The sequence below is a fragment of the Capra hircus genome, chromosome 24 (assembly GCF_001704415.2).
Source record: "Capra hircus breed San Clemente chromosome 24, ASM170441v1, whole genome shotgun sequence".
In the NCBI taxonomy this organism is placed as follows: Eukaryota; Metazoa; Chordata; class Mammalia; order Artiodactyla; family Bovidae; genus Capra; species Capra hircus.
This window is the reverse complement of record NC_030831.1, coordinates 45956624-45978770: the sequence shown is the minus strand read 5'-3', so window position 1 is coordinate 45978770 and position 22147 is coordinate 45956624. Positions and strand designations below refer to the sequence as shown.

The window sequence follows — 22147 nt, the reverse complement described above, 5'->3', positions numbered from 1 at the left end:
CTAGAATCTAATCTTGTGAGGGATTTGGGGGGTTTTTGTCCTCTGAGGCATTTTATTTGTATGCATTACTTTCCTAGAAAAAAAAAATCCAAAGATTTTCTCTCCTATATGTTTTCTTCTTGCTTCTTCATGGTCCATGGTGCCAGGTGAGGTTGTCAGTACAATGAAACTGTTATCCCCAAGTCACGAAATCTCCCAGTGACCACCAGGGAGCCGATGTTCGATGCAAAAGCAAGAGAGTCTTTATTACCAAGCTCGAGCTGGGGCCCCCACCATCACTGACCTAGCGGCAATGGGAAGGAGCCCCGAGTTTTGGGTTACATTGCTTATATAGGGTATATTCGTGTAAAAGGGGATTTCCAGGCTGGAGGACATCTGATTGGTCACCCTCTTTCGAAGGGTTGTGTGTTGATTTCTGATTGGTTCTTATTACCTAGGCAAACCACAAATTCCTGGAGGTAAAGTCAGGAGATTTTGGTCTGAGGTCTGATTGGCTCCTGGATGGTGGGGTGAGGTCGGGTGATTTTCAAAGTCTTTTCCCAGAACCTCACAAAATGGAGTCCTCTTTTTGACAAGATGGAGTAGCTTAGGTTCTTCAAAACCAAACTGACAAGATGTGAGCTGACATTTTTCTAGATCTTTGAGTTGCACATTAAATCTGGGGCTGATCACTTCACACTTATTTAGCCTCCATGTCAGGTTAACAACAATTTTTCCAACCCTGTGATCATCAGTGATTTCAAATTCACCAATATAAATGTATTTCATCACTATATTTGGAAACCTCATGATGACTCTGGAGCCTGGCCTAATAAGCACTTGGCATTTGCCTCTCTTTTCAGCATTGCTGATACTCTTGATGTTCATACACATCATTATGGCAGCACGGAAAGAATGGCGGAAAGAGCTAATTTTGTAAGGGATTTTTAAGAAAGATTTACCCAAGGGTTTTCCATGAATTCAGAAGCTTTCACTTAACCCCGTTACTGCAAAAAACTGTTCTAGATGCTGGCTGACTAAGGAATTGTGGTCATGTTAAGTTTTGAAATATCTTAATATACATAAATTATACTCTTTACAATCCATAGGGTTGCAAAGAGTCAGAACTGAAGCAACTTAGCATGCATGCATGTCTTCTTTGGAAAAATGTCTGTTTAGATCTTTGGCCCATTTTTTAATTGTTTTTATTGTTTTAATTTTTTATTCTGTATTGGGGTATAAATGATTAACAATATTGTGGTAGTTTCAGGTGAACAGCGAAGGGGCTCAGGCATACATATGCATATATCCATTCTTGCGTGTGTCAACTACAAATTGGCACTTACCAAGAGAATTGCCAAGGACTGAACAACGAGGCATTTGCCATCTGCCTCTGCAGAGACTGAACCCTGTGCTGCTGCAGCTGTTGACCTTCAACATCTTCTGAGGGAGTTCAGGGTGGAGGGAGGCACTCTGCTCCAGGAAATCTGGTGGGACAGGTCTTTAGACAGTTGAAGGTTTTTAGGAACAGATTTTAAGGTTTCAGTCCTTGCATCTCCTTCCTCATATCTAGAAAACACTAAATCCTTTCATGGTGACATCAGATCCTCAAGACTAACAGAAAACCTTTTCTAAAATGAGTTCTTAATGGTAATGAATTCTGCCTTCACCAAAACCTAATATATTGACATTCTTCCCACTGCCTCTTTGGAGCAGTCTCTTCAGCTATCTGAGATGCTGCCTTCTGGGCTGCAGTCCTCATTTTGCCCATATACCACCACAGTAATCCAAGTCTATGCCCCAACCACTAACGCTGAAGAAGCTGAAGTTGAATGGTTCTATGAAGTCCCACAAGACTTTCCAGAACTAACACCAAAATAAGATGTCCTTTTCATCATAAGGGACTGGAATGCAGGGGTAGGAAGTCAAGAGACAGTGTCAGCTACAAATTGGCACTTACCAAGAGCATTGCCAATGACTGACCAACAAAGGCATTTGCCATCTGCCTCTAGGGAGACTGAACTCCATGCTGCTATAGCTTTGGCCTTCAACAAACCCTGAGGGAGTTCAGGGTGGAGTGAGGCACTCTGTGCTCCAGGGAATCTGGTGGGACAGGTCTTTGCCAGGGATATGTGAGGCACTCTGTGCTCCAGGGAATCTGGTGGGACAGGTCTTTGCCCAGGGATAGTTGGATGTTTTTAGGAACAGTTTTATGATCTCAATCCTTGAAACTTCTCATATCTAGAGAAGCCCTAAATCTCTTCATGGTGATATCAGATCCTCATGAAAGTGAAAGTCTGACTCTTTGCAATTCCATGGACTATACAGTCCATGGAATTCTCCAGGCCAGAATACTGGAGTGGGTAGCTGTTCCCTTCTCCAGGGGATCTTCCCAACCCAGGGATTGAGCCCAGATCTCCCTCATTGCAGGTGGATTCTTTACCAGCTGAGCCACAGGGAAGCCTTCATACCCTCATGACTAATTAAAAAAACGTATTGTAAAATGAGTACTTAATGGTATTGAACTCCCCCTTCACCAAAACCTTATATGTTGACCTTTCCCCACTGCCGCTCTGGAGCAGTCTCTTGGAGCTATCGGGAATACTGACTCCTGGACTGCAGTCCTCATTTTACCCCCAAATAAAACTTAACTCACAACTCTGAAGTTGTGCATCTTTTTTAGTTGACACCTGAAATAATGCAAGTTTGGCCTTGGAGTAGAAAATGAAGCAGGGCAAAAGCTAAAAGTTTTGCCAAGAGAACATACTAGTCATAGCAAACATCTTACAACACAAGTGATGACTCCACACGTGGACATCACCAGATGATCAATACTAAAATTAGATAGATTATGTTATTTGCAGCCAAAGATGGAGAAGCTCTGTACAATCAGCAAAAACAAACAAACAAAAACTAAACCTGGAACTGACTGTGGCTCAGATCATGAGCTTCTTATTGCAAAGTGCAGACTCATATTGAATAAAGTAGGGAAAGCCACTAGGCCTTTCAAGTATGACATAAATCAAATCCCTAATGATTACACAGTGGAGGTGACAAATAGATCCGAGGGATTATATCTAGTAGACAGAGTGCCTGAAGAACTATGGACAGAGATTTATAACATTGTACAGGAGGTGGTGAACAAAACTATACTAAGGAGAAAGAAATGCAAGAAGGCAAAGTGGTTGTCTGAGGAGGACTTACAAATAGCTGAGAAAAGAAGAGAAGTGAAAGTCAAAGGAGAGGGAAAGATATATCCATCTGAATGCAGAGTTACAGAGAATAGCAAGGAGAGATTAAAAAGCCTTCTTAAGTAAAAAATGCAAAAACATAGAAGAAAATGATAGAATAGGAAACACTAGTGATCTCTTCAAGAAAATTGGAGATACCAAGGGAATATTTCATGCAAAGATGGTAACAACAAAGGACAGAAATGGCAAGGACCTAACAGAAGCAGAAAAGATTAAGAAGAGGTGGCAAGAATACAGAAAAGAACTATGTAAAAATGGTCTTAATGACCCAAATAACCACGATGGTGTGATCACTCACCTAGAGCCAGGCATCCTCAAGTATGAAGTCAAGTGGGCCTTAGGAAGCATTACTATGAACAAAGCTAGTGGAGGTGAAGGAATTCCAGCTATTTCTAATCCTAAAAGATGCTGCTGCTAATGTGCTGCACTGACTATGCCAGCAAATTTGAAAAATAGCAGTGGCCACAAAACTGGAAAAGGTCAGTTTTCATCCCAATCCCAAAGAAAGGCAATGCTGAAGAATGTTCAAACTGCTGTACAACTGTCCTCACTTCACATGCTAGCAAGGTAAATGCTTCAAGCTAGATTTCAACAGTACGTGAACTGAGAACTTCCAGATGTTCAAGCTGGGTTTAGAAAAAGCACAGGAACCAGAGATCAAATCACCAACATCTATTGGATCATAGAGAAAACAAGGGAATTGACTACACTAAAGCCTTTGGAGAAGGGAATGGCAATCCACTTCAGTATTCTTGCCTGGAGAATTCCACGGACAGAGAAACCCGGCAGGCTACAGTCCGTGGGGTTGCAAACAGTTGGACATGATTGAGCAACTAACACACAAAGCCTTTAACTGTGTGGATCACTGCAAACCGTGGGAAATTCTTAAAGCAATGGGAACACTAGACCATCTAACCTGTCTCCTGAGAAACTTGTATGCAGGTTAGAACCATACATGGGACAACAGACTGGTTCAAATTTGGGAAATGAGTACATCACAGCTGTATATTGTCACCCTGCTTATTTAACTTACATGCAGAGTACATCATGAGAAAGGCTGGGCTGGATGAATAACAAGCTGGAATCAAGATTGTCAGGAGAAATATCAACCACCTCAAATATGCATATGATATCACTTTAATAGCAGAAAGTGAAGAGGAATTAAAGAGCCTCTTGATAAGCATGAAAGAGGAGCGTGGAAAAGTTGGCTTAAAACTCAACATTCAAAACACTAAGATCATGGCATCTGGTCTCATAACTTCATGGCAAATAGATGGGGAAACAATGGAAACAGTGATAGACTTTATTTTCTTGGGCTCCCAAATCACTGCAGATGGTGACTGCAGTCATGAAATTAAAAAATGCTTACTCCTTGGCAGAAAAACTATCACAAACTAGACAGCATATTAAAAAGCAGAGACATCGCTTTGCCAACTAAGGTATGTCTAGTCAAAGCTATGGCTTTTCCAGTATCACGTATGGATGTGAGAGTTGGACTATAAAGAAAGCTGAGCATCAAAAACTGGTACTTTCGAACTGTGGTATTGGAGAAGACTCTTGAGAGTCCCCTGGACTGCAAGAAGATCCAACCAGTCCATCCAAAAGGAGATCAGTCCTGGGTGTTCTTTGGAAGGACTGATGTTGAAGCTGAAACTACAATACTTAGGTCACCTGATGCGAAGAGCTGACTCACTGGAAAATACCCTGATGCTGGGAAAGATTGAGGGCAGGAGGAGAAGGGAACGACAGTGGATGAGATGGTTGGATGGCATCATTGACTCAATGGACATGGGTTTGGGTGGACTCCGGGAGTTGGTGATGGACAGGGAGGCCTGGCATGCTGCAGTTCATGGGGTCGTAAAGAGTCAGACACGACTGAGCGACTGAACAGATGGGACCAGATGCCATGATCTTAGTTTTCTGAATGTTGAGTTTTAAGCCAAGTTTTTCACTCTCCAATTTCACTTTCATCAAGAGGCTCTTTTAGTTCTTCGCTTTCTGTCATAAGGGTGGTACCATCTGCATATCTGAGGTTATTGATATTTCTTCCAGAAATCTTGATTCCAGCATGTGCTTCATCCAGTCCAGCGTTTCTCATGATGTACTCCGCATAGAAGTTAAATGAGCAGGCTGACAATATACAGCTTTGATGTACTTCTTTCCCGATTTGGAACCAATCTGTTGTTCCATGTCCAATTCTAACTGTTGCTTCCTGACCTGCATACAGAAATCAGTAAGGGGGTCAATTTTATGGTTATAGATGGAAACAAATTTTTAGTGGTGAGCTCACTGTAGGATATCCAGAAGTTGAAATATAATGTTGTACACACGAAACTTGTATAACATCATAAACCAATGTCACTTCAATAAAAAATAAATCTAAAAATTTAAAAAAATGTATCTTTGGGACTTCCCTGGTGGACCAGTGGCTAAGACTGTGATTCCAATGCAAGGGGCCAGGGTTTGATCTCTGCTCAGAGAGCTAGATCCCACAAGCTGCAACTAAGAGTTCCCATGCCACAGCTAAAGATCTTGCATGCTGCAACTGAGACTTGACGTAGCCAAATAGATAAATTTTTTTAAATTTACTTTTTCTTAAATCTTCAAGTCATCTATATAAATCTCAACTTTCTATTTATAAATCTAATAAATTAGAATAGCCACTTTCAAGGGGGAACTTTAACAAATGGTCAACTCAGATTCAATAGACCAAACTTTCTTAAACAACTGATCTCATTTATGACTTAAATTCCTTCAGACATTCTAAACTACAGTATCAAATGTAATATATTTAAATTTCTTCTTTTGTCCAAACTGAACAACAAACCTAACAACTTATATTATTTATTAATATATTACTAATAATTACTGTAAATACTAAGGTCTAACAATTTCAGTTTATAAAGTATGCCTCCTTTTCCCCATAGGCTGTGATCTTCATTTATTTATTTCCCATAGGCTATGACTATTTATTTATAACTTATCTGTCCATTGTGTCTACACCCCAACTACACTGTAAATCATGGAAAGTAGAGGTGGAACCAGTTCTGTTTTGCTAAGTGTTGACTGACACATGAAGAACTTTGAAGTTCAAAAAGAATCTGAATTGGTAGAGGCCAGAGAGAGTATTCCAGATTGGAAAAAATACCAGCAGGAGTTAAAGACAGTGGTATAAGGATTTTGTTCATATTTGCCAAGTCTTGCTCGTGATAGTTTTATATGCACTTACAGGCACACACACACTGAGTCAGGAGATAAATGGGCCCCAAGCTAGGCATTTACAACTGATCTCCTGTTTACACTTCTTGGTGGAAGGAAAAGATGGGTATCAGGTCAGACACTTACAAGTAGCCTCCTGTTTCCATTCCCTGAAATGGGATATGTGGGTTCCAGTTTACATATTTACAAAGATCCTCTTAGGAGTTTTCTCTCCAAAATGGGAGTAACAACTGAAACAGAGTAAAGAGCCAGGCTTTGTCTCCTGTGGACACCTTAAGACACGGTCATGGCAGGAACAGAGAAGGGCTAAACCTTGTCTGAGTAAAGGATTAGGAGGTCAGATACTTCCATTCTTTGAGGCAAGGGAGACATTACGCATGTGCAGAAAGTCTCCCTGGGAATCAAAAAGAAAAGGGCACCACCTCACAATATATGATACTTACATGTGATCCCACAGGCCTCTGGGATGGAATCCATCTTAGGAAAAAGTTGTGCACACCTGTTGGGGAAGGTCCCAGGTTAATCAGGTGTGGAAAAAGAAAACAGGTAACTGGTTAAAGATAAACAAAGACCCAGAAACACTGTCCTATATAAATGACTTAAATGCGTCTTTAAGGTGCTTCTCATCAGGGGAGGATGGGTGTGCATCTCTGCCTTGCTTCTGTCTTAACTAAACAAACGGCTTCTCTGCATGCGCTCCCACTTGTGCTGTGTCTCTAACAATGAGTTTTGTACTTGCATTCACAGTTTCTGCTTCTGTGAGAAATGCACTTTTCAATGGGGGCAAAGATCCAGGGAAAATGGCTCCTAGTCTCTAGCCCTTGCTGGGCTGGTGGCTAGGATTCCTGGTTTCCATCCAAGTTACCCAGGTTCAATTCCTGGCAAGGAATTAAGATCTTGTTTCATGATGCTAAATCACTGCTGCCTCTCCAAGATCAGTATCATAAATATTTTCACCTCACATTGTGACTTGAACCCATGTGCTGGGACTCAAACCCAGCCAAAACCCTGCATGGGACTTGAACCCACAGACTTTTAATTAGAATCACTCACCTGGTGTCTGGGCTTTTCTGGTGGCTCAGATAGTAAAGAATCCACCTGCAAGGTGGGAGACCTGGTTTTGATCCCTGGGTTGGGAAGATACCCTGGAAGAGGGCATGTCAACCCACTCCAGTGTTCTGGCCCAGAGAATCTCCATGGACAGAGGAGCCTGATGGGCTACAGTCCATGGGGTTGCGAAGAGTCAGACACAACTGAGCGACTGAGCAACTAAGTAACACCTGGTGTCTGGACTTACTGAGGCTCAGGTTCTTTGTGTCTCAGTACAGAAGGGATTTAGAGAGAGGCAAAGTGATAGACAAGAAGTAGATGTATTAATATAGGACACTTGTAAGAGATGCAAGCAGATAGGTGAGGGAGCTTTGCCTCAAGGATTAAGTGGGCTACAATTTTATAATCAAAGGAAAGTAGGGGAGGGGAAAAGACAGCCATCTTTGAGTAGTGTGAGGTTTACATCACTAGTTCCTCCTTCAGGCAGGAGAGTGATCCTATGAGGTCAAACTAGGATTATCATAGTGCTTATTCAAATCAGTAGAAGGGTGGTGACATTTTCCTTCCACCTAATGGCCTGGGGCATATCTTGTGTTTTTATTTACGGTTTTGTAGTTATTCAAGCCTGCTTCATTCCTTGGGATTCCAATAGCTTTCTTGAGTAATCATTAACTTACAGTGGTCTCCCTAAGATTCCTAGGTTTCTCTAGCTATAGCCCCTTATGGGGCTTCTACAACTACTTATAAAAGTATCCTCTTCCATCTCTATCAGTTCAGTTCAGTTCAGTCGCTCAGTCGTGTTCGACTCTTTGCGATCCCACGAATCGCAGCACACCAGGCCTCCCTGTCCATCACCAACTCCCGGAGTTCACTCAAACTCACGTCCATCGAGTCGGTGATGCCATCCAGCCATCTCATCCTCTGTTGTCCCCTTCTCCTCCTGCCCCCAATCCCTCCCAGCATCAGAGTCTTTTCCAATGAGTTAACTCTTCGCATGAGGTGGCCAAAGTACTGGAGTTTCAGCTTTAGCATCATTCCTTCCAAAGAACACCCAGGACTGATCTCTTTAGAATGGACTGGTTGGATCTCCTTGCAGTCCAAGGGACTCTGAAGAGTCTTCTCCAACACCACAGTTCAAAAGCATCAATTCTTCGGCACTCAGCTTTCTTCACAGTCTGACTCTCACATCCATACATGACCACTGGAAAAACCATAGCCTTGACTAGATGGACCTTTGCTGGCAAAGTAATGTCTCTGCTTTTGAATATGCTATCTAGGTTGGTCATAACTTTTCTTCCAAAGAGTAAGCGTCATTTAATTTCATGGCTGCAGTCACCATCTGCAGTGATTTTGGAGCCCAAAAAGATAAAGTCTGACACTGTTTCCACTGTTTCCCCATCTATTTGCCATGAAGTGATGGGACCGGATGCCATGATCTTCGTTTTCTGAAAGAGATGGGAATACCATACCACCTGACCTGCCTCTTGAGAAACCTTTATGCAGGTCAGGAAGCAACAGTTAGAACTGGACATGGAACAACAAACTGGTTCCAAACAGGAAAAGCTGTCCATCAAGGCAGTATATTGTCACCCTGCTTATTTAACCTCTACGCAGAGTACATCATGAGAAACCCTGGGCTGGAAGAAGCCTTTGAGGCCTTTTAGTTCCTCTTCACTTTCTGCCATAAGGGTGGTGTCATCTGCATATCTAAGGCTGTTGATATTTCTCCTGGCAATCTTGATTCCAGCTTGTGCTTCTTCCAGCACAAAAGCTTGATGGACAGCTTTTCCTGTTTGGAACCAGTTTGTTGTTCCATGTCCACTTCTAACTGTTGCTTCCTGACCTGCATAAAGGTTTCTCAAGAGGCAGGTCAGGTGGTATGGTATTCCCATCTCTTTTAGAATTTTCCACAGTTTATTGTGGTCCACATAGTCAAAGGCTTTGGCATAGTCAATAAAGCAGAAATAGATGTTTTTCTGGAACTCTCTTGCTTTTTCGATGATCCAGTGGATGTTGGCAATTTGGTCTCTGGTTCCTATGCCTTTTCTGAACCAGCTTGAACATCTGGAAGTTCACGGTTCACGACCAGGATATATAAAATGCATTCTGAGTGAAGCTGAGGAGGACCATGTGGGGCCTTTCTGGGAACAGAACACTTGCCCTTTCCCCAGTGTCTCCTGCCTCTTCTTTGTAGAAAAACTTTAGCCTCTTAGGCCTTCCCTGAGTTTCAGAGAGCAAATTTAATCAAAGAAGTGAAAAGCTATAAAAACAAAGGAAATCAGTCTAGCAAGACAACATAATAGTAGTTTAGCCATAAAACAAAATCAAGTTCCTTTAGTTCCTCCTTACAGGCTATAGATAGTATCCTGAGTCATATCTTTGTTTTACAGACCCTAAAAACCCCAACAGAATGAAGACATTGACTGCATGCTGACCACCAGCACGTAGACCCCAGACCAGTTCAAACCAGAAAACTGCAATTAAGATTCCTGAAACAACGTCTGTTACCTCACCATCAAGCGAATAGAGAATTGAGCATGAACTGATCGCGTGCCTCCACACTATCTTAAAAAAGCCTCTGCTAAAAGTCACTGGGGATTTGGGGTCTTTTTGCTTGTTTCCCTTATTTGACCCTACAACAAACACTGTGCTTTTCTTCACCATAACCAGGGGTCAGTAGGTTGGTTTTGCTATGAGCAGACTCTGGGTGAGCAGACTCAAGTTTGGTTCAGTAACATGAGCAGCTGGGTAACTGCTTTGTTGTTTTTGAAGATTTGGGATCAAAATACATGAAACTGTGTTACTGGAAAACTGGGTTCACCTCTTGCTGGGTGTTAGGCCAAAAGTCACTAAGCCAGAGGTCCAGAGACAGAAGAATTTATCACTTGCAGCAAATAAGGAGAACACTAGGGAATTTTCCCAAAGCAGTGTCTCCCCTATCAGCAAAAATGGGGAAATTTTAAGCTAAGGGCATATGTATATTCATTCAGCTTGAACTGGGGCAAATGTCACCATATTCCCAAGCTTTAGGTGGCTGAAGTGACAATGATCAGAAAAGATCAATATATTGTTACTTAGGTTCCAGCTGATCTAGTGGTTGAGTGCTGGGGCTTGAGTAGGGGGAGTGGGAGGGTGTCTAAATTCTGCAAAACAGCTGAAGAAAGTGCCTACCCTTTGAAACAGAACTGGAAGTCTTTACAACTGATTTGTTATCTTTGCTATTGTTACTTTTCTAGTCTGGTAATACTCCTTTGTTCTTTTGTTCCCTTAAGATCATCATTACTGAGACTCATTCAAAGGGAAGCACTGTGGCCAGGCTTTACAAAATGGATTAGGTCTAAAAGGACTTCCCTAAAAAACATGAATAAAGTATAAGCCTGATTAAGTTGCCCCTAACAGATTATGTTCAGGGAAGCCTAAAATGAAGCTGATAGAAAAGTTAAAAAAATAAAATGGTTCCTCTTATGTCAAATAAGCCATGCCTGGTTTTCTTTATCTGGGGATTCCCTCCCAACCTCAACCTATCTGCTTACAACTGTATTTTATATGTTGTTAGCTCATAAACAAGGCACTGTAAAGACTCCATCTCTGGAGTCCTTTCCATTTCTCATGCCACATTCTTGGATAGTTTCCCTTGCCACCCACGTCTCGACTATTTTATACCACCACCAGACAGAACAGCTCACATTAATTTCATTCATCAAATAATCAATATTCATTGAGCCTAACATGTACAGGCTACTGTTCTAGAAACCCTTGGGATGCCTTAGGGAACAAAACAAAGACCCCTGACTTTAAGGATCTTACATTCTAGCCAGGTTGACAGACACAAACAAAAACAAATTATAATAGCATTTTAACAGGTACTAAGCACTAAGGAGCCAACTGTTCCCATCTGGAATTTTTAAATGAAGGTGTGTAAAACCCATACGAAAAACACTTCTATGGGTCTTGTCTTTTTGCCTTCTCTTCTGCCCTCTTTGGTGCAGCTGTCTCTTGCTGCCTATGATCTGGAGAGTAATGATAATAACTACCATTTACAGTTGGTCCATAAAGAAGGCTAAGGGCCAAAGAATTGAGGCTTTCCAGTTGTGGTGCTGGAGAAGATTCTTGAGAGTCTCTTGGACTGCAAGGAGATCAAACCAATCAATCCTAAAGGAAATCAACCCTGAATATTCATTGGAAGGACTGCTGCTGAAGCTCTAAATACTTTGGCCACCTGATGCGAACAGCCGACTCATTGGAAAAGACCATGATACTGGTAAAGACTGAACGCAAAAGGAGAAAGGGATGATAGACGATGAGATGGTTAGATAGCATCACCGACTCAGTGGACATGAATTTGAGCAAACACGGGGAGACAGTGGAGGACAGATGAGCCTGGCGTGCTACAGTCCATGGGGTCACAAAGAGTTAGAAATGACTTAGCAACGGAACAACAACCACCATTTACAGATATGCAGGCGTGTACCAGGAACGTTAACGATCAGTCCATTTAATCTTCTTTACACTGGTAAAGACAAGTATTATCTTTCTCCTTCACACAAGAGAAACTGAAACGCCCACCTGGAAGGGCATCAAGGTTCTTGAGCACAAAGCATAGATTTAGGCTGACTGGTCCTAGTTATCTAAAGGTCAAAAGAAGGCTAACAAGCACTCTCCCCAGGATCCTTTAAGCCAGCTTGGGTGAGTGTGCAAGCAATCCGGGGATCCAGACCCAGTGCAGCTTAGTGGAGGTGCCGGTGATAAGGACGCGACTTGACACGGGAGAGTAAGCCGGTCATCCAAGACAATCCCAACCCTGCGGCAAGTGGGGCGGAGCCAGCCCGCGGGTTAGGGGGTGGGGCCTGAATGCAAGGGGGCGTGGCTACAATCCTCCTGAGAAAAGGCCTCCCGAAGTGGTTTGTCCCAAGTTGCGGCCCGTAGAGGCTCCGAGTTGCCGCCCCTCTCCGGGAGTGGTGGAGATTCGATCATGTGACAGTCGAAGGCCGGAAGTCGGCAGGTTGTGGAACGCGCAGGGTTTTGACAAAAACAAGCGGCGACTGAGCCATTGCAGGGTCTATGGCAGAGGCAGTGAGGCCCCCACGCCGGGCCAAGGCCAAGGCCAGCCGGACTAAAACCAAGGTGAGGGGAACTCGCCCATCCCACTCTGCCCAGCCCCTGGCAGTTGCGTGCTGTCTCCTTTTTCCTCTCTTCGGCCTCTCCAGCCAACTCTGCCGTACCCTGAGCCCCTCTCAGCCTCTGCTCCCACCTTCCCATATTTGATCCCTCTGCCCATAGACACCAGACCTGTTCCTCTGTTCCTTCTTCACGTCCTCCTGGTAGACTTTGTCAGGAGCCTGTTTTCTCTTTTTTTCCTCCTGTGATCGCTCTAGGCGCTTGGTTTTCTGCTGCGTTCTTGACTTCCCGCACCTAGGTCTGGATTTCGGTTGGGAAGCAAATTTTGTCTTCCCAGGCTCAGCTTTGACTGCGACTTTCACCTTTTCAACTTGTGAACATTTTGAGTCTCTCTCCACATTAAGAGAAAAGGGACCGCTCTTCCACGAATATATACTCCGGTAGAACTCTCCGGTGGGCGACAGAAAGTAGACTGTAGTGATGTGGCTTTTCAGTTTAAAAATGCGAGATGACAGTGGCGCTGCTGTTGTTTATTTCGTATTATCCTGGCTGTTTGTGATGGGGCGTGAATGACTAGAGGTGAAATCAGAGAGAGATTAACACAGCAGGGACGGGTTTGAATTTTCTGGGTTTCCTGGACTATACTAACGTGTGGTATTAGTGTGGTTTTAAAGTTGCTCTTTCTTGTTTTTAGGTGCAGTCTGGGTTTTGATTTTGTTCCCATATGTTTTCTGAAATGACATGTGTTTTACAGTGAACAGAATAAATGCTGTGTGAGAATAGCTGGACATAGATAATTTTGGCTTACCTTAAACTGAATTTATATTAAGGAAATAATGAGGATAGTATTAAAACGACAGCATATTGCCTTTTCTACAAGTAGGTGATGTCTACAAGTGCAGATGTGACTTAAAAATAATACCAAAATAGGAATTTCTTAGGAGAACAAGATTTTAACAGGAGACTGGTATTCGGAGATACCATATTTAATAAGCTGTAAATGATTTTATGCACACCAGTGTTCTCAGGTCTGTGAGGAGTTATTCTTTGGAGAGAAAGCCATTTTGCTACCTAATTCCAGAAAAATTTTTAAGAGAAATAATTTTGCATTGTATTGAGCTATCTAAATGGACGAGGAAGTAAAAGGCCATTCGTCAGCCATTCAGCATAGTCCCTGAACGCAGAATACAGTTAACATCAATCTACAAGGAGCTGAATCTTAATTCTCAGTCTATAGTTTTTTTCAGAATGAATGGTGAAACTAAAGCCTAGATAACTTAAGTGATAAGCCGTAAGTCATACAGTTAGTAAGAGAACTCAAGTTAATTCTTAATTCTCAATCCAGTAGCTTAGTAATTGTTCTACATATCTATATGTATCTGTGAAAGTCGCTCAGTTGTGTCTGACTCTTTGCAACCCCATGGACTTGTAGCCTGCCAGGCTCCTCTGTCCACGGAATTCTCCAGGCAGGATACTGGAGTGGGTAGCCATTCCCTTCTCCTGGGGATCTTCCCAACCCAGGGATCGAACCCAGGTCTCCCACATTGCAGGCGGATTCTTTACCGTCTGAATCATCAGGGAAGCCCATATGTATCTATAGATACGATGTTATAGATACTTAAAAAATAATTATTAAGAGAATTCCCTGTCAAGTTCTTTTATTTAGAACAAGGTTTCTAAAATAGAAATTGAAAACCAAACTTTTAAATCCATTATGAAAAGTCATTTGCTAGTTTTATATTGGCATATTGTGGGCAGCTTCCCTATAGAAGTTGGGCTTCCCTTGTGGCTCAGCTGCTAAAGAATCCGCCTGCAATGTGGGAGACCTGGGTTCAATCCCTGGGTTGGAAAGATCCCCTGGAGAAGGGAAAGGCCACTCACTCCAGTATCCTGGCCTAGAGGATTCCATGGACTGTATAGTCCATGGGGTCTCAAAGAGTAGGACACGACTGAGTGACTTTCATCTTTCCTGCTTTAGGGCCTTTGCTCATACTGTTTCCCGTGCCCAGTCCCTCTTCACCTGCTCATGCATGAGGTCTCTGCTTAAATAGTACTTCCCTCTTTATCCACATAATCCCCCCACCCCAGTAGTGCTTTGCCCCTCTCTTTGTCACTTGTCTCACTTGTTATTTTGTTAACATCTCTCTTCTTCCTTAGACTGTGAACTCAATGACGGAGGGACCTTTTTCCCAGTACCCTTCACAGCCATTGTAGGCATTTGATAATGGTTGTTGAATGAAGGAAAAAATACCAGTATTGAAGAATATTGTTTCCAAGCTTTGTGGCTCAGAAGAGTTTACTCTGGGAAATTTCCTCTAGGTAGTGTGAGAAAACAAATGGGAAAAAGTCCACCATACCAGCAAGGCCCTCAGACTTGTCAGTCTAGAAAATGAATTCTTCTTTTAGAGTAAACAGATTTCTTAGTGCTGGTTATGGTTTGGCTGTGATCCTGAAGCCCAGCATTAATGAAGTCCTTTACCATTGTGGTATACTTTGGTGACTGTTTATGGAACCATATAAAGTAGTTCTAAGAGGGTGGTTCCGGAAGTGAGTAGTGTCATGTGCTTTTGCCTTTAGATGGTTTGAGTGGCTTCTGACCCAGCAGCTGACCTGTATTTCTTAATGTTAATCATCTGGAAGGTGACCTCACTTTGTTTGTTTGCAGTTATCTGGTGCTTGTTGCTTGGTACACAAGAGATGTCCTGACAGGTTTCACCTTGACTTCATTCATCTTGATAGGTTGAGAACAGTAGATTTCCTTTATTTATTACTTATGGTTGCACTGGGCCTTTGTTTCTGTGCTCGAGCTTTCTCTAGTTGCAGGAAGCGGGGGCTGTTCTTTGTTGACTGCAGTGACTTCTCTTGTGGAGCATGGGTTCTGGGTACACGGGCTTCAGTACTGGTGGTGCTGAGGCTTAGTTGCTCTGCAGCATGTGGGATCTTCCTGGAGAACCAGGCATCCAGCCCGCGTCCCCTGCATTGGCAGGTGGTTTCTTAATCCCTGGACCACCAGGGAAGTCGAGAACAATAGATTTTTAGATTGAACTTCCTCTGCAGAAACAGTATATTTTATAGTCATGGAAAGTATTTTTAAAGTTAGTATTAAATTCTGAGTGCTAGCAACTCATTAATAGTAACAGCATATTGTAATTGCTAAGGACCGACTGAGATGTGTCCCAGAAAACTGATACCAGAAACAAAGGCCTTTGCAGTCCCCATCCTCACTTACTCCTTGGCCTAGATGATTTCTCCCTCTTAGTCCCTCCCTCCCGTGAGTGACTGTAGAAGTGAAATTGGGGGGTACTCTATACTGTTGAGCTCCTTTTGTGCCTCCTAAGATCCATATTTTGTTTTTGCTGAATAAACTACTTACTGATCACCCACTATGTCCCAGAAATTCTTCTAAGCACTTGGGGTGTAAGTGAAAGTGGTAAGTCGCTCAGTTGTGTCCGACTCTTGGCGACCCCATGGACTGTAGCCCGCCAGGCGCCTCCTCTTCCCATGGAATGCTCCAGGCAAGAGTACTGGAGTGGTTAGCCATTCCCTTCTCCAGGGGATCTGCCTGACCCATGGATTGAACCTGGGTCTCCTGCACTGCAGACAGATTCTTAACCATGTGAGCCAACAGAGAATCCTGAGATGTAAACAGGGGGGAAAAAAGAAGAACCTGGCCTTAACATAGCTTGTGTTCTAGAAGCAGAAGACAAAACAGAAAACTCTGTAAATAAATAAGTAAATCATATATTAGAAGATAACAAGGGCTACAGAAAAAGATAAATGAACTGGGTAAGGAGTTGAGTACTGATGAGAGATTAGGATGGGTTGTGATTTTTAATAGTCTGTCAAGGTAGTCCTTGTTGGAGATGAAATTTAAGTAAGGACAGGAAAGAGATGAGGAAGTTAGCCATGTGGATCTTGGGAACAGTTGGGGCAAATGCCTTAAGGCAGTGGCATGTCTGTGCTGACTTGGGGACTGCAAGGAGGCAGTGTGGTTAGGGTAAATGAGAGGCAGAGTGAGTGAGGGGAGAGTAGCTGAGATGAAGTCAGGAAGGTGACATAGAGCTAGGTCAAGTAGGGGCTTGTAGGCCATTGTAAAAATGGCCTACACGTGTATGGCCTTTCACTTGTGCTTTGAATGAAATATGCAGTCACCCCAGGGTTTCAGGGAATGGCAAGCCACTCCAGTGTTCTTGCCTGGAGAATCCCACAGACAGAGAAGCCCGGCGGGCTGCAGTTGGTGGGGTCGCAAAGAGTCAGACATGACTGAGTGACTAACACCCCACCCCCACCCCGCCACACACAGGATTTCAAGTGGTGGAGTGATATAACTGAAGTTATTTTAAAGGGTCACTGTGCTTGCTTCAGTGAGAACAGTCTGTAAGGGAGCAAGAGGAGGAGTAGAGAGACCATCTAAGAGATTTTTGCTGTGATCAAGGCAGGAGGTGATGGTGTCTTGGTCCGGAGTTTTAAAGTGTAAGTGATGAGAAAGGTTTGAAATCTGGGGGTTTCTGGATATCTAGCTAAGAAGATCTGTTGGTGTTGTGGATGTGGAATGTGAAAACAGTCAAGGATGACTCTGAGATGGAGGAGGCAGTGAGTAGAACAGCTGTTGGGGGCAGATGAGGAATTCAGTTTTGGACATGCTAATTTTGAAGTAAGTGTCTATTAGACCTCCGGTTGGGTTGGATATGTGAATCTAGAGTATGGGAGAGCGCTCCAGGCTGGAGCTCTCTTTTATGAGCCATTGAAAACTAGAGTCCGAGTTAAGTTACCTTAGGAATGAGTGTAGTGTAAAAAGATGACAAGAAGAGACTCAAGGGCACTCCAATTTTAAGAGCTTGGGGAGAGATGGAGAAACCAACAAAGGAGTGTGATGGGAGGTAGTGTGTGTCCTCAGGGCCCTTACCTGAGTGTGGGATTCTAGAAGCTGAGAGAATCCTGTGTATGAGAGGAGGAGGAAGAGATCAGGCATGGAAAGTGCTGTGGATACATGAAGTAAGATTAAGAGCAACATGAAAGAAACGGCAGCTGAGAGATGTTGTATTCATAGAAAAATGTGTAACCCCCATCTTTCTCCTTTTTATTTGTAAAGCATTCTTGTACATCCCAAGGAGAGTGGGTAAAATTGCCCTGAGGGCTCTTGATCTTATAGTTGGACCCTTGTGTCCAAGCCCTTTTATCTCTTCTGTGCCAGGCATTGTGCTAAGTGCTGTGAATATAGACATTCATGATAAACTGTGCCTGCACTTAGAGTGATCCCACGGAAGTTTTCTGTGTAATGTGTACAGTTGAACCTTTATCATTTATGAAGTAGCTCATCAATAGTTTGAAGGATAGAAAGAGGTTGTATTTTTTTTTTAACTTAGTACAGTTTAAAGCAGAAGAACTGCAAGTGATATATGGAAATTTCCCATTTATTTTCCAGAACTTAAAAATAACGTTTTTTCCTGATTATAGAAGTGCTCATTGCTTAAAAAAAGTATGTATCTGTGAGTGTATACACAGAGAGAGAGAAATGTACAACACAGAAATGAAATGCCCCAAATTCTGTCTCTTGAGTTAGCTGTTTATAGCAGTTTGTTAATGTTCTTTAGGATTTTCCCCCTATACATATGCCAGCACTCCAAGACATATTTACTAAAATGTATGGTTAACTATTAGAGTAGGAGATGGCACCCCACTCCAGTATTCTTGCCTGGAAAATTCTGTGGACAGAGGAGCCTGGTGGGCTGCAGTACATGGTATCACAAAGAGTTGGACATAACTATGCATGCACCCATCCACATACATGGTTAAGTATATATATTTTTTCTGTTTATTAACAACTCTTCCATTTCTACATAACTTCTTGATTTCTCCTATGTTATTTTAAAATTGATTCTCTACCTGTATCTAACTTAGAGATCAAAATAAAGAAATATAGATTCTTTCTAATCTCTAGGCCATTTTCACTTGTAAGAAACATGTCTTTTGGTTAAAATAAAATTAAGCTCGAATTTTTTATGGATAACTTGATAACAAGTTATCAAGTGGAGTTCTGTTTGAATTTTATTTTATGATCTGTATGATTGTTATATATGCAACATGTTCTGGTAACCTCAAGTAGGCAAAGTGATTGTTGGCTTTCTTTTTTATTTTTAAATGAAATGTTGTGTTTTAAGTGTAAGAATATGTTCAGGTTTTGGCATAAAAGTTCAGTTTCCTCTGGATTCATTGGCTAATTCCTTTGCTTTCTGAGAGGCATATAAAAATAAACTTCTGAATGTGCTAGAGCACATGGTAACTGTAAATATTTGTTGGATAATTTTTTCATTTTAGGATTCTAGTACTTAGGAGCTCAGCATGTGGTTGGTACTCAATAAATTCTTGTGAATTATGAGTTATCATTTTTGTTTCAATAAATATATATTGAACAAAGTGTCAAAAATCAGAGGCAGATCACATCCAAAAAGGTTAAGATATAGTCCCTGGTCTGAAGATACTTGTGGTCTGTTTGGGGTACACACTGTAAAGATAAATAACCATATGTGGTGGCTTGTGACCAGGACTGGATGGTAGGTACATGCTGCAGAGTTCAGAGTAAAACGTGTGGCGGAAGTCTTGATGTGGTCATTGACAGTTTTGTCTTGAGAAAGGATCATCAAAGGCCCTGAGCGCCAGAGTTAAGAGGCAGTCTTTAATTAAGTGGAGAGCCATGATTGTTTTGTGGTGTTTGGGGTTGGTTGTTTTAAGGAGACCAATCTTATAATGGTGTTTGGGTGAATTGATGGTGGGCCAGAGGCTGAAGGCTTGGGACCTTTCTGTGAACTGAGCCATCGGGAGCTCACCACTGCTTAGAGCCCTGGCGTTGGTGATGATCACAGTGTACGCACCCAGAGGTCCTGTCCTATCCAGGGGTCTGTGAGGGGCAGGGGCAGACCTTTGCCACCCTCTCAAACAGTTGTACCTCTCACAGTTGTTCATCCTTCCCTCCCTACTGCCTTCTCTGATATGTCCAATCCGTCCTTTGAATCAAATGACCTGCTTCTTCTCTCTCCTTTCCCCTACCTCCTTCCCTGGAGCAGCTCCAGGGTAATTCCTTCTTGGACCTAACTTCTGTAAGAACACAGGTGCAGAATTAAACAGAGAAGCACTGAGTTATCCTTCCAAGAGAAATAAAACCCAAAAGCATGTGTTCCTCCCTGGGAGGGTTCAGAGGTTTTTAAAAAAATTCTTTGATGATCTAACCACAGTATCTGTTGTTCTTCTGGTTTTGATTATTCCTGTGAAGGTACATCTGGTGGAAATGAACTTTCAGGTTTGTTAGTTGCAACTGGAGACTTCATTTTGTTTAGCTGAGGGGAAGAATTTGAAATTGCAAGGGCAGTGGTAGAATAGAAAAAGAGGAAGTGGTTTGGTGGGGTCTGAGGTGGGCAGCAAGGGACAAAGGGAAGTTAAAAACTACCTGAAGGACAGGCTGGAGAGGAAGCCTGAGGTGGCCCGTGGGTTGAGGGAAGTGTGTCTTTGCTGTGCCCCTGACCACATGGCCCATCTGGGCCTACTTCCAGCTTCCTATTAGCATGTAACACCCACAAAGGTCTCTAACAGTTTAAGCAAAGAGAACTAAAATTTTCTCCCTCTATTCCACATTCAGCCTCTAATTCCTTACTTTTCACTTACTTCTCAACTCTTTTAAGTTTTCAAAATCTTTCATCTTTTCATCTGGCAGCTTGGTTGAGATATAATTCACACACTGTACTTACTTAAAGTGTATAATTCAGTGGTTTGGGGGATAATCACGGGGGCTGGGTCACCATCACCGCAGTCAGGAATGCCACTCTCTTTTCTGTAGAGGAAGCATTGTGTACCATCCCACTAGCACTATGTGAGGGCACTAATTTTTCTACGTCCTTCTCAACATTTATTATTATCTGACTTGAGTCATCTTAGTGGGTGTGATGTATTACCTCACTGTGACTTTGATTGCATTTCTCTAATGCAATCTAATAGTGTTGCACATGTTTTTATGTGCTATTTGTATTATCTTTGGAGAAATGTCTGTTTAGCTCCTTTGCTTCTTTTTAAATTGGGTTGTTCTTAAAAATTCTGGATATAAGCCCCTGATAAGATAATGGATTTGAAGACATTTTCTTACATTCTGCGGAGTTGTCTTTTCATTGTCTTCATATTTTCAAACTTAAAAAATTTTTCTAATGTCCAATTTTTCTGCTTTTTTCTTTTGTTGTGTGCTTTTGGTGTCGTGTCTAACAAAGCTTTGCATAATCCAGGGTCATTAAGGTTTACTCCTTTTTTTTTTTTTTTGAAAAGTTTAAAAGTTTTAGCTCTTATATTAGGTCTATGATCCTTGTTGACAATTTTTGTATGTGATATAAGGTAAGGGTCTAATTTTATTCTTTGGATATCTGGTTGTTAGCACCATTTGTTGAAGGCTGTCTTTTCTTGGCATCCTCGTTGAAAATCAGTTGACTTTAAATGTATCAATAAGAGCTTATTTTTGGATTTTCAGTTCTAATTCTTTGATCTATTTGTCTATCCATGTGTTAGAACCACACTGTCTTTATTACTGTAGTTTTATAGTAGACTTTGAAATTGCAAAGTATAAGATTTCCAACTTCATTCTTTTTCAAGATTGTTTTATCCATTCTGGGTTCTCTGTATTTCCTTAAAAGGTTAAGGATCATCTTGTCATTCTCTGCAAAAATGGCAGCTGGGATTTTGATAAAGGTTGTGTTGAATTTGTATATAAATTTTAGGAGTATTGCCATATTAACAGTATTGTGATCTGATCCATGAATATGGAATGTTTTCCCTTATGAAGTCTTTAATTCCTTTCAAATTTCTGTGATTTTCAGAAGATAAATTTTGCACTTCTTTTGTTAAACTTATCTCTAAGTATTTTGTTCTTTGTTATAAATTAAATTGTTTTCTTAATTTCATTTCATTATTGCTCAACTCACTAAAGTGTGGCCTCTACCCTGATGAGTACACAGTATTTCTCTACTGTGGGAACCATTGGCCTCCTCTCCTAGTCTTATCTTTCTGCCTTCTCAATCTGACAGACCTATTTTTTATGGCTAGTGTGCTAAACATCACTGCAGTGTAATTGGATCCACTTTTTCACTTTCTTATAAAAACTCGCATGATGCTTTCCTGCTATTCATGATTTTAGGCGTTTTGACAAAGTGCTTTGATTGCATTGTGTGACTGTTTTCTGAACCTGATATCTGCGGTTCACAGTGTGGATTAGAGCCACTGTGGAGGGACACATTGCTTCTTGGATCACTACTATTTGTAAATGTTTAGTAGTTTATTACCAGCAAGCTGGGCTCAAATTGCATTTCACAAACATTTGTCTTTTCTTCTTAATATTAGGTGCATGTGACTGTTTTACTTTTTTGGTTATTGTCAACTTTTATTATTATTTTTTTTTGCTGGACATTTGCAGGATAGCATAATCCATAATCAGTTACTACTGTGTAACTATCATTTTGCCTTTCTTAAAATTTCATAGTGAAAGGGAAGTATTTGAG

The 22147-nt window shown here is 41.8% G+C and overlaps 2 protein-coding genes across 3 annotated transcripts in view; one reads left to right on the top strand and one right to left on the bottom strand.

The window, feature by feature from the left end:
* On the bottom strand, positions 1-876 carry LOC108633774 (40S ribosomal protein S15a-like). Its single transcript, XM_018039356.1, has 2 exons — positions 603-876; positions 1-170 (listed from the first exon to the last, which is right to left on the bottom strand). The coding sequence occupies exons 1-2, from the start codon at positions 874-876 to the stop codon at positions 1-3; spliced, it is 444 nt and encodes a 147-aa protein (XP_017894845.1).
* Positions 12434-22147, top strand: part of EPG5 (ectopic P-granules autophagy protein 5 homolog) — a 131673-nt gene continuing 121959 nt past the window's right edge. For both annotated transcript variants that reach the window (XM_018039566.1, XM_005697166.3), the window contains exon 1: positions 12434-12623. In XM_018039566.1, coding sequence (XP_017895055.1) covers positions 12561-12623 — 63 coding nt within the window. In that variant the 5' untranslated portion in view covers positions 12434-12560. The remainder of the gene's footprint in view (positions 12624-22147) is intronic.

Coding starts and splice junctions, on each gene's coding strand:
- LOC108633774 (XM_018039356.1), bottom strand. CDS start 876: ATGATGTGTATGAACATCAAGAGTATCAGCAATGCTGAAAAGAGAGGC. Junction 171..602: donor GCTCACATCTTGTCAGTTTG/GTTTTGAAGAAC, acceptor TTGGGGATAACA/GTTTCATTGTACTGACAACC.